Below are 12,500 nucleotides of genomic sequence, written 5' to 3' on the forward strand. Positions count from 1 at the left end.
CACGAACGTTTTCAATCTGCGTACAAAGCGAACCACAGTACAGTGACCGTACTGCTAACGATTACAAATGACATCTTACTTTCACCAGACAAGGGGGGACAGTGTGTTCCTATTGTTACTAGACTTGTCAGCGGCATTTGATAGGTAAATCATTATTTGCTACTTTCGCGTCTGGAGAACTCGTTTGGCATCACGGGAACTGTTCTGCAGTGGTTTCATTCTTATCTGTCTGGATAATCTCAGTTTGTCGAAATTAATGATACAAAATCGTCGGTTAGGGGTCTGACTGTGGGTGTTCCGCAGGGTTCTGTCCTAGGTCCCATTTTGTATCTACTGTATACCGCACCACTTGCTGAGGTAATAATGCGAAGTCATGGACTCAAATATCATTTTTATGCTGATGATACTCAGCTCTACATATCGTTCAAAGATTGTCGCAAGGCTGCGCGTAGGGAACTGTGTCGGTGATACATGTCATTGAATGTACGTAAACGAGCTGAAACTCAATCATTACAAGAAAGAAATTTTGCTTATTTAATCGAAGTACCATATTCGTCCACTTTTCAGACACTTCAATATAGGTAATGAGAGGCTGACAACCACCGTCAATGCGAGGAGTCTGGGACTAGTACTTGATGAAAAAAAGGTTATTCGACGTGCATGTCTCAGACATTTGCAAATCATCGTTTTACCAGCTTAGGAACTTATCAAAGATAAGAAAATATCTCACACAGGAGTCTACCGAAATTGCTGGGCATGCTTTTATAACATCTAAACTAGACTATTGCAATTCCTTGCTCTACGATTGTAGGAAAATGCAGTTGAAGAAGCTTCAATATGTTCAGAACACCACCGCCAGGATCATTACTCGGACTCGTAAATTTGATCACATTACGCCTGTTTTATCTGACCTTCACTGGCTTCCAGTTAGTTATCGTATTGTTTTTAAAATTCTTTTGCTAGTTTTTAAATCACTTAATAACCTTTCACCTAGCTATCTGGCGGACAGACTTAGTTATTCCAGGAACTTGCGGTCCCCATCTAAGCAGCTGTTAGAACAACCTCGATAATTCACGAAAACTCACATGGACAAGGCTTGTTCAGTGTATGCCCTATACTGTGGAATTCGCTACCATTAGATTCGCGTAAGTCACCATCTTTAACTTGTTTTAAGAAAGGATTGAAAACATGTCCTCTTAGGCAATTTTTAGAGAGTGGGTCATTGTTTTTGTTAATTGATTTTAAGACGTATAATATGTGGATTGTACATAGATTTTTAATGTTTCATGCTTATAACATGTAATTATTTTTTTTACATTGTAAAGGGTCATTGTTTTTGTTAAATGATTTTAAGACTTGTAATATGTGGATTGTACATAGATTTTTAATATTTCATGCTTATGATATGTAATTATTTATTTTACATTGTAAAGCGCCATGAGCTCAGGATATGAGCGCTATATAAATAAAGTTATTATTATTATTATTATTATTATTATTATTATTATTATTATTATTACTATTATTATTATTATTATTAAGAATTTAAGTAGTAACTTTTTTGTCAGTCCAATTTATTTTAGATAGTTTTTATTTTTTTTATCTTTTTGAGGCTTTTTATAATTGTTATTAGTAGTGTTTTTAGATAGTCATTTTTCCACAATTCTCTTTCGTATACAAGAAGAATGTGCATAGGGTATATATTTTAATATTCATATTTTTGAATCTGTAAATAGTCTATGAATAAAATTTATTGTTATTATTTAAAAAAAAATATTATCATTATTATTATTATTATTATTATTATTATTATTATTGTAAGCGGGAGTGTTTCCGGTCACACTTCACTGAGTTCAGCAGACAGTGAACAAACATGGTATGCTATTTGTTCACTTTTATTTCTTGGTTTTATTGCTTTTCGAAAGCTGTATTAAGTCTAGACTTAAACAGAAAAAGCAAAAAATCGAAAGTCTGTTAAAATATCTGCGTGGGAGAAATACTGTGCATGTCATCGCATGACAGTTACTTGAAATTCAAATGGAGCGCGCCCAATACTGATCTACTGAAATAGCGCGCGAGTGAAACTTTGCCGTAATTAAAAAGTGACAGTTCAACGAAATAAATGTGTTAAGCTTTGAAAAAAAAAGGTTCTCTTAAGTATTGTCACATGATCTACCACGGAAACATAATGCACAAGTGAATATGGTCTATACTCAAAAGAATCATGTATTCATTCAACAGAGCTGTCTATTTCACCCGTCCAATTAATATGGCAGCTGTAAAGTGCAGGCAAAATTCTCTATGCGCCTGTGCGCAGCGGTTTGTCAATTTTTGTATAGCGTTTTCCAACGTTTCGTTTTCTTTGTTGCTCGCTAATGACGTCAAAGTAAAATGACTGTAGGTTGGCTAGCAAGTGGCGAGAGCGGCAAGTGCATAGGAGTATTTAACTCTTGGTCGGATATGGTGATTTGATATCACGTGTCAGAGACCGTCACAGTGTATTTATCGTCCGTCTACGGACATTTTCACCCTCATGATTGAGACGAAAGGCCTATTGTTATGAAACGCGACTTATAAACGCAACGTAAAAAAATTCACCCTCATGTTTCTTTGTGGTGCGAGAGCACAAAATTATTAAGTTACGGAAGAAGACACATTTCTTAATTGGTTAAATTTTCACTGCGCGCACTTTACACGATAGGGAGCTTAAGCAGACGCGCTTTTGAGACGCGGACGGCAACTGGAAGTGAGCTGTTTTCACTTTTAACTTGTCTTCACACAACCAAATTTACCTTGATAAGTATCTTTTTTCTATTAGAGATGATTAGTATATAAATCTGGGAGACACCACTGCCCTGGCACGCGACATGTTCTCTTCCGGTTGCCGTCCACGTCTCAAAAACGCTTGCGCTTAACGACGAGAAAAATTAAATTGTATAAAGCGTAATGAAGTGTCGCGTGGGGGTTTGGTGGATGGCAACTAAAACTTTACTGTGCAAATTCTGCGAAAATAGACCACTTTCGATATATTAAAATTCACTCCAAAACAAAAGGCATCATCTCGAGGCTCTGGGGAGTAAACTCGTACAAATCCTTATATTTTTCCCCAGAGCCTCGAGATGATGTCTTTTGTTTAGGCCTGAATTTTAATATCTCGAAATTGGTCTATTGCCATCCAACATGGCCGCCTTGTCACTTGGATGAAACCAAAAATTTGCCAATCATCGCTTGCCTTCTGTCTGACAGAGACATGAAGGATATTGTTTGTTTTGTTTTACGAGACATCTGGTTTGTCTCTTTTACTGGGCAAACCTGCCCAGAGGGAAGGAGCACGAACAGGACTCGAGGTCCTATGAGCTGTTTTTCTGAAAACTTTTCTTTTTGTTTCAGTAATGCTTTTTTCGCGAGAAAAACAACTCCCTACCGTTGACTTGGTAACAGGACGGGAGAAGAAAGATCCTGGCATTCTAATTATTCTAGCCTGCGCGCAGCCGGACATGTAACTCGAAACCTGCCGTAGGTCAAACCCTAGATATAGAGCGTTTTCACATGACGTCACGGCAGTCATGTTGGTGTTCCAAAACAAAGAAACGACGGCCATGTTGGTGTTCCAAACTAATCCTCTGGGAATTGAACTCTATAATTATGCAAATAGTTTCTTTTGTTTCATCAAATTAGCATTTATTTTTGTCACGTGAGTGAAAACGCTCTATAGTCTGTTTGCGCAACGGCTCCCAAAAGCTTGTTCTCATATCTTGCAGTTTTATAGGGATTTCTGTACCCCTCTCTGATTGGCTAGAATCTTACGCACTCTGTAATTGGATGTTTACTCACTCAACAAATCACGCAATCCTTTTAAAAAGGTTGGAAAGAGAGTTCAAAGCCCTTTTGTCTCCTATCTGAGCAGGAAAGCTCGCTGCGGGAATTTCTTGTATGTAGAAATATATTTGTTACATTGACAAATCCAAAACCGCGAAGACTAGAAATATTTAGGAAATGTTATTGTGTTTCAAGTAAAACGCCAATCTAGTGCTGCACGATGGGAAATGTCACAGTCAACTCGACGTGGTCGCAGTTTTTGGATCCGCGCGTGCTACGGCAAATTAAAACTCTCAACTTCGGCGAGTGCGTCGAACTGTTCCCATCTCTTCGCAAGGAATACCCTTTCATGATTCTTCTCTACAACGTGACGACATCACAAAGGGATACAGAAATCTCCGTAAACTCTGAACAAGCTTTGGGGAGCCGTTGCGCAAACTGATTATATATACCGGTGGTTTAGTCTGCCCGCGATGCAGGCTAAATCATGTCTCATTGGAAAAGCAAATCAGCTGAACACCCGGCGGCTGCTTTGCTTCAGGGGCACCCAATGATAATCTGCGGTGAAATGTGTGTTCGGGAAAGTCAAACTGTTCTAAGAATTTCGGTTCTACGTTGACAAATAGCTACAGATTTCTTTATGAAAACATCACCTAAAAGATTTGCACCTGGGGAAAAGAAGTCCCTTACGTTCTCGGAAGGGATACTTTTGCAATTTTTGGCACTTAAAAAGGCCACCTAGCAGTTTCGGATGAGGAAATGGTTCACTGGAAAGTTCTTAGAAGGTAACGTTCAGCTAGCAATTTCTGAAATGAAGATATCATTCCCTAAAAATTCTGGGCACTTAAAAATTTGAGCTAAGATATCCGAACAGATCAAATTCTTCTAGGTAATAAAAACATCTGTTTAGACAGTCTTTATAGAAAAAAAAGAGACTAGAAATGTCTCTCAAAGGCAGTTGGCTTAATTTTCTCGTTGGGTGTCCTTTTTTGTTGTTACTCGAGTCAAAGTAGTGAACCTGGTACTAACAACTCCGCAAAGAAGTTCCTCTCAATGTAAAGATAGTAGCGTTTGGGATACAGACAGTCTCCTCTGTGCGAGTCTAAGTCACTGTTTCTTTTTGGAAAGCAATCCAATCACATTTCACCTCACACGAGCTGCTGCATGATTCCCTTCCTCTAAGTCGACGGTCTCCAAAAAAAAAAAATTTAGGATAGTTTTGCAGTTCTCGTTAGCTAGGACTTCAAAAGGCCGTCTACACAACTTTGATTGTCTAGGGGTAAAAACAGTTTTTGCAGCGTTTTATTATCCTCTGAAAAGATTAATTAAAATAGCTACTGATGCAAAACAAGCCGAGAAAAACTATGTGACCCAAGTTTTGGGTGTCTTGAAAACGAAGACCCGAAGACCCCGAAAACTCGAAAAAGGTAACCCAAAACCCTCAATTTGGCTAACCCTAGTCCTAAAGTTGGTTTTTAAGTCTAGAGTGTCACAGGGCTAATATATACATCCGACGGGAAATGAAGATATCCGGCCACACGTGGAGCGTGCGTGGTTGCTCAGTTAAATATGGCGGATCACCCAGCTTTCACTTTGAAACGAAGGACTTGACCTTCGCTTTAGGTAACTAAGAAAACCAACTTTAAGCCTAGTGTTAGCCAAACTGCAGGTTCTGGGTTACTTTTTTCGAGTTTTTGGGGTCTTAGAGTCTTAGTTTACGAGACATCCCCAAATTTTAGCATTTGGTTGCTATGGGTCCAGAAACAAATAAAGCGTTGCCACAAGAAATAAAGATATCCCAAGCACGTAGAATAACGAAATAATAACAAAGAAAAATAAGTTAGAAGCAAAGAAGAATTGGGGGAAAGTAATTTTACCTATCAGCTTAAACCTAGCAAGAAGGGTTAATATATTTCATTCAATGAACAAAATTATACATGAAATAAATCATACATCATTCACATATTTAAGTCGCGAATATCACGTAAATTTGACAATTGTCTGTCCGAAAGACAAACAAACCAGAACCCCAACTCCCACATTACATTTTTGCTGTTCATGGAACGTCAATGTGGTTACTTTTACGACGGCCGTCGTGAATTGTCGGACACTAGACACCGGCTAAAGCAGGTGACGATGAGCAAGAATCTCGGCTGCCGTTAGCGGTCGAGCATCTTCGGATATCCGTCGTATCGGAGGTTGCGTGAGGCTCTCACGTGTCAGCGTTACTCGAGGTTCTTTGTTGGCCGCAGTGTCACGATATTTTGTTAAACGGAGTTCAAGCTCGGGAGGCCTTTGCCTTGATGATTTTTCAAAGGGTGCCTTGTTGTCTCTTGAGGACTCTTCATCGATGTCTGGGACAAGTTGAGCTGGTTCACCGATTGCGGTGGACAAATACCTAACATTGCAAAGAGAAAGAGCAATGAATAAAGAGTGCAGCAAATAATCCCGACAATTTAGGATAGGTGTGTGCCACCAAGGTTCTCAATTCCTGACCCTATTTAAGTACAGATTTAATAGACCATATCTTTTTGTTTTTCGCGTTACTTGGAAGTACTTGGAACTTATACTCCGAAATAGCTCGGCTAACACTGGGAGATATAAAATAACAAATTAGATAATAATAATAATAATAATAATAATAATAATAATAATAATAATAATAATAATAATAATAATCCACAATAAATATATAAAGTCTAAAAGAAACAGTAAATGTAAATAGTTCAAAGTCTTTTCAGGTGGTTCGGGGTCTTCATGTTCTGAATGTCCCACATGGCTAATGGCGTAAAAGAAGTAATGTTCTCAGCTTGGACTGTTTGAGTTGACAGTTTGTTCCATACCCGAACAGTTCGTACAAACGGAGAATAACTGTGCGCCAAAACACTTGAGTAGGGCTTCCAAGGAGTCCCAACCAAGTTGATTTACAAGATCTTGTGAGTTTGTAGATCTCTTGTAATCATGCGCGACGAAATGAGCAGCCCGCCGCTGGACTTTTTCGATAGTTTCAGTGTCCCTGTTTGTGTGTGGATTCCACGCAGCACTTGCATATTCTAGTAAAGGTCGAATAAGTGCTTTGTAGGCTCTTTCCTTGACTTCAGGCGTACACGGTTTTAAAGGCCGTTTGACCAGCCCAAGAGACCTATTGGCTTTGTTGGAAGTTTTATCACAGTGTTCTTTCCAATTTAACTTGCTCGTTAATCTAACACCCAGATAATCATAGGAGGTTACATGTACATGTTCCAAGACCTGACCATGCATGAAATATGGTAGCATGACAACGGCTCCTTTGTTTATCAAGGAAATGTGGTAGCATTTTTTCACGTTAAACTCCATCTGCCAAAGACAGGCCCATGACGTTAGTCTGTCAAGGTCTTGTTGAAGGATAAGATGATCCGCAGGCGATACAACCTGTCGGTAAATGATGGTGTCGTCAGCAAAGAGTCTAATATTTGATCGTGTTACCCACGACGTCATTTATATACATCAAGAAAAGCGTGGGGCCTAAGACAGACCCTTGTGGAACACCTGAAATAACCTTGCACGGGGTAGAGTGCACGCCATTTACACTGACACTTTGGGAGCGGTTGCATAAGAAATCCTTTATCCACAATAAGGTTTGACCTTGAATACCATAGTGACTTAACTTATGTAAGAGCTTTGAATGGGATACTTTGTCGAAGGCCTTGCTGAAATCCAATTGGATAACATCAGCTTGACCCTTGATGTTAAGAAAGGAAGCCCACTCGTGAATGGCTGAGACCAGTTGCGTTTCACAAGACAGTCTGCACCTAAGGCCATGTTGGTGTTTACAAGGGATGTTATTTGTGGACCGGTACTTGTGGACGTGGCTAAGTACTATGTGCTCCATAATCTTGCAACATATGCAAGTCAAAGAAATGGGCCTGTAATTTTTTGGATCTTGCTTGCCACCCTTCTTATATACTGGTGTAACCAAGGCCTTTGACCAGTCATCAGGTAGTCTGCCGAAATCGTAACTTTGTTGGAAAAGAAAGGTGAGTACAGGAGACAGTTTATCAGCTAATAATTTCAGTATACGAGGTAACAGGTTATCCGGGCCACATGCTTTGTTTGGATTCAAATTGCATATTTGCTTCTTGACACCATTTACATCAAATGACAGATTTGGAATTGGCGGATAATTAGGCAAACCAATTTCAGGTAGAATACCGTCATCATCCACGAATAAAGATTCAAAATGATTGTTTAGGGCTTGTGCTTTATCCTTACTGGAGACATAGAGGTTATTATTGCTATGAAGTGTTGGAACTTCTATGGATTCAGATCTACAAGACTTGACATAATTCCAAAACCGTTTTGGGTTAGAATCCAAGCTCCCACCAATCTCATTGTTGACATAGTCAGAATGTGATGACCGAAGCATATCCACAACTTTATTGCGCTGTTTTCTGTATGATGCTTTAATCGAAGGGTTGTTCGAGTGGGTGGCTAGCGAATGCAATTTATCCCTTTTTCTCATTTGGCGTTTGATAGCCTTGGTCACCCAAGGTAAGGAGGATTTAGCTTTGGTCATCTTCCATGGAATAAAAGTGTCAACAGCTGTAGCCAGAGAAGTTTTAAAAATCACCCAGTTTTCATTTACAGAGAGGGCATCTGGATTAGAATTGAAGAATTCCTGGTTGATACTTGCAGCTGCACCCTTTAAGCCCTCAAGGTTCATGCGGTTATAAAGATGGACCTTGTGGCAATTTATTTACACGAGATGGTTTAGTGTTGATTGTAAAGATTACTACATCATGGTCGCTCATGCCGGAATGGATCTGTACATTTGACACCAATGAAGGTGCCGAAGACAAGACCAGGTCTAGAATCTTACCAGAAGCTGGGGGAGAGACTTGTGTCACTGACTGAGTAAGAGAGTAGTCATCTAGGAATTTTAATAGATATTCAGCATCCGCTATTAAAGGTGAAGTATTCAACAGCGTAGGTGGATCGGCAGACCAATTTATGTCACCAACATTAAAATCCCCAGAGACCACAACGGGCGGGCAGCTACGTCTTGTTCTCTGGTAAAGATCAGCAAGAATATCTGCGATATAATCAATGCGTGATACTGGGGCACTTGGTGGTTTGTAGAAAGAGCACAAATGCAGGAGTTTATTTCCACGTAATTTGATTGAGGCCCATACACTTTCGTTACTATCATCAGTACAGAACTCTGGATGGCCTATAGAAGTTAAATTATTTGCAACAGCAAGGAAAACACCGCCACCGCTTCCAAATTCTCGTTCCTTACGATAAATTGTATAACCTTGGGGGAAGCAGGCACCGGTTGGTGTATCAGGTGATAGTTTAGACTCGCACCCAAAAATAATATCAGGAGAATGATGTTCGACTGTAGCCTTGAAGATTGCCGCTCTTTCTGGGCTCAGAATACTATTACAGTTTATTTCCATGCACTTGAGCCTGTTTTTAGGTTTCAATTTTGGCCTTATAGGTGTAGAATAGTGTGGAGGTGAGGAAGATGGTATGACTGCAGGGAGACTAGGTGATTCCGATAAATAAACTTCTGTACCAAGAGGCGAGTATTGGTTTGGCGAATGTAGGTCCGATGCTGAGCTTAAAAGAGAGGTAGAATAGTTAGGCAAACCACACTCTGGACATCCCCAAACACATGAGGTATTTGCAAGAGCATTGTAAGTTATACTGTCAATATTTAAACAGCGAGTATGAAACCAATAATCACAGAAGTCACATTGTATTCCTTTCTGATTTGACTTTACGGCTTTGGAGCATTTGCCACATGGATATTTTACAGGTCCAGGGTTCAGCTTAATACTGCCACATAGAAATAGTAGGGTAATAAAGGATCGTGCTAGTTTCTTGCTTCTGCTTTCGTGGGAAGTATTGAGTACCGAACTGAAGCAGCGAGTTTTGAGGAGGCCCACAAATCCAGCACTTATCGGTCGATTTGGAGCAAAACTCAAGCCATAATAGCATCCAGCTGGTAAAAGATCACTTAAGGGAACATCCATATGCATTGTTGATGAAAGATAGGCGAAAAATAAGCCAAGAAGAAAGATTTGGGACGGAGCTATAAATTTCACGTCCGCCATCTTGGCCCACCGCTGACCGCGTTGGGGTGGATACTGCAATTTAGTGACCCTATCTAAGGAAAAATACCAAAAAGGATACCCTATTTAAGGACTGAGCACATCAGAAACCCTACCCTATCGGGCGGCACATATCTATATAGCGTATATAAGAGTAGCCCCTCCCCCGGAAAAGACGATAGTGAGTGTGCCTGGGCATTTATGTTCAGGAATGCACATTAGTCAATAGTGTCCCGTGAAGCGCGCTAATTGGCCGAGTGGAATAGGTTTCGTTCCCAGGGTCACTTTTCTATTCGTCCGTTTCTCTATACGCAGCTTTCACATTGAGCTGAAAGTGCTGCTATGATAAAAAAATTCACTTCCCTTTTTCCTTCAGATTTTGAAAGCGTGTTTGCTTGACGCCTGACTGGCAAAATGTTGAGCTTCGAATTTTATCCAAAGGGTGTTTTCTTTGACTGCAAGTTTCACGGTCCGTCATTATTCACCTTCAAGACTGACCGATTGGACCTCAGTGGGATCGATCGAGGATAAGATGACGTCAGAGACTCACTAGCTTAAAATAGACCACTTCGGAAAATACCATAATACTCTTTGTTTGTCCCCCCAAATTTTGCATGAGCAGTGTTTTTGTTTTCTCTTGGGACCACTGTAAGTTGTAAGTCTCTAGAAAAACTCAAAACAATGCTTATGCAAAATTTGGAGGGGGGGGGGGCAGACAAAGATTATTATGGTATTTTCCAAAGTGGCCTATTGTAGTGTGTAAACGCAGCTTATTATACATGCAAAACACGAGTAGCTCGAAACTCACGTGCTGCATATTAATTTAGGCGCGTAGATACGCAATGCATTTTTTAACTAGTGAGTCTTTGACGTCATCTTATCCTCGATCCAGCTCTCTCAAGATTCTAAAGTTAGTAATGGCGGACCATTAATTAGGAAATTTTCAGTCAAAATAAACAGGTGTCTTTTTTAAATGAAGGATTAAAGCTTTGCTTAGGGTTCAGTTGACTTAGTTTGAAATACAAAGAAAAAGTAGAATTGATTTTTGGTCATAGTAGCACTTGAAGTGGCTGAGGTGCAAAACCTTAAGCGAATACCCAAACGTGAAACAATAAAGCTCCTTTCCTTTCCAAGTTTTTGCACGGAATGAATATATACACACCTAGCAACAGTTTCCAACTACAGCACTGTATGGCAGTTTATCTAATTAGGTAACAGAGAGACACCATTGTCCTTATGACACACAGAAACCCAATAATGCTATCTTGAGGCCCAAAACTGTAAACCTATGCCACTCACCAAGCTGTCATTGTGTTTCTGAGGAAATCAAGTACACCAGATGCAGTGAGTCTCCTTTGTGGATCTAACATCAGAAGAAGTCCAATCAGAGACTTCGTATTATCAGACACGCGACCGTCACTGTGTTGGAAAGTCAAAGTTTGGTTACAAAAAAGTGTGATAGTAAAAGTTAAATGGTTTCCCATATTGTAAAATAATGCAACACGAGGGACGCTTAAACCCTACCCACAGAGTACAACCAGTAAGAAAATGGCAGCTGTATTTGTACGGTAAATTGTTGTTCCTCCCCAGAATCGATCCGCCCAACAGTCGATCTATTGTATCTGAGCACTCATTTCAATGACTAAGTCTAAGCAATGATTTTAGTGATGAAAAAATTAGGGTTAGGGTTGGTTAGCTATCATAGAAGATTACTGTGGGACGGATCGACCCTGGGCGGAACGACCTGTATTCATAACACGAGAATTTTATTCCATAAGGCTCATTTGTACAAATCTATACGCTTTATTTTCACACGTGGAAAAGGCGTATACAGCCAATCAGAATGGCGTACAGCTATTTCACATGTGGAAGTATAACCAATCAACGATAGCGTAAAGGCGTTTCCATGCCAATCACTCATGCATCTCATGCAAATCGTATTTTGTTATTGAATTAAATTAAATTTGCATTTGGTTCTATTGTTACTGAGTTTTTGTTTCTCATTTGCGTTCAGAAAACTATTTTAAGAAAAATTATCGTCATATGTGTAATAAACAGTTCATGACATAGAAAGTGCTTTGTACGGGGTTTTATTCACTTGTTGTTTGTGTCAAAAACCCGAACGAGCAAGGAACGAGCGAGTGAGGGTTTTTGACACAAACAACTCATGAATAAAACCCCGTACGCCACACTTTCTATGATAACATATGTAAACTATATGTACGCTATGGGCCTTATTAGCGCGGAGGCCATATTGGCCATAGACAATAGATTTCGTACTCCGAGCCTTGAGTTAAAATGTTTGGAAACGAGTTTCGGTGCGCAAAAACAACATTTTTCAATCCCTCGGGACTCAACATGGCCGCATTGTAATTAAGGCCTGATGGAGTTTGACAAACAATTCACCCTTGTCACACGGCGGCCATATTGTCCCGGGAGACCAAAAAAGCTTTGTTTTACCACGCCAAGCCTCACCCCCATGGTTTCCACTGCGAATACGGTGTAATGGAGAATTGATTTTCTGATGACTTACTTTGGCAGGTGAAACTCGGCAGTTTTGATCTTTCTGAATAATTCATGAGGGAT

The 12,500-nt window shown here is 39.9% G+C and overlaps 1 protein-coding gene across 1 annotated transcript in view; it reads right to left on the reverse strand.

Annotated features, from left to right (window-relative positions):
- Window positions 1-5,704: 5,704 nt before the first annotated feature.
- The window catches only part of LOC137997174 (serine/threonine-protein kinase 40-like), a 14,949-nt gene continuing 8,153 nt past the window's right edge, over window positions 5,705-12,500 (reverse strand). The window contains exons 4-6 of the mRNA XM_068843011.1: window positions 12,448-12,500; window positions 11,214-11,333; window positions 5,705-6,217 (exon numbers count right to left, since the gene is read on the reverse strand). The exon at window positions 12,448-12,500 is cut by the window's right edge and continues 92 nt beyond it. Coding sequence (XP_068699112.1) covers window positions 5,941-6,217; window positions 11,214-11,333; window positions 12,448-12,500 — 450 coding nt within the window. The 3' untranslated portion in view covers window positions 5,705-5,940. The remainder of the gene's footprint in view (window positions 6,218-11,213; window positions 11,334-12,447) is intronic.

Source organism: Montipora foliosa, chromosome 3 (genome assembly GCF_036669935.1).
Source record: "Montipora foliosa isolate CH-2021 chromosome 3, ASM3666993v2, whole genome shotgun sequence".
NCBI classification, from domain to species: Eukaryota; Metazoa; Cnidaria; class Anthozoa; order Scleractinia; family Acroporidae; genus Montipora; species Montipora foliosa.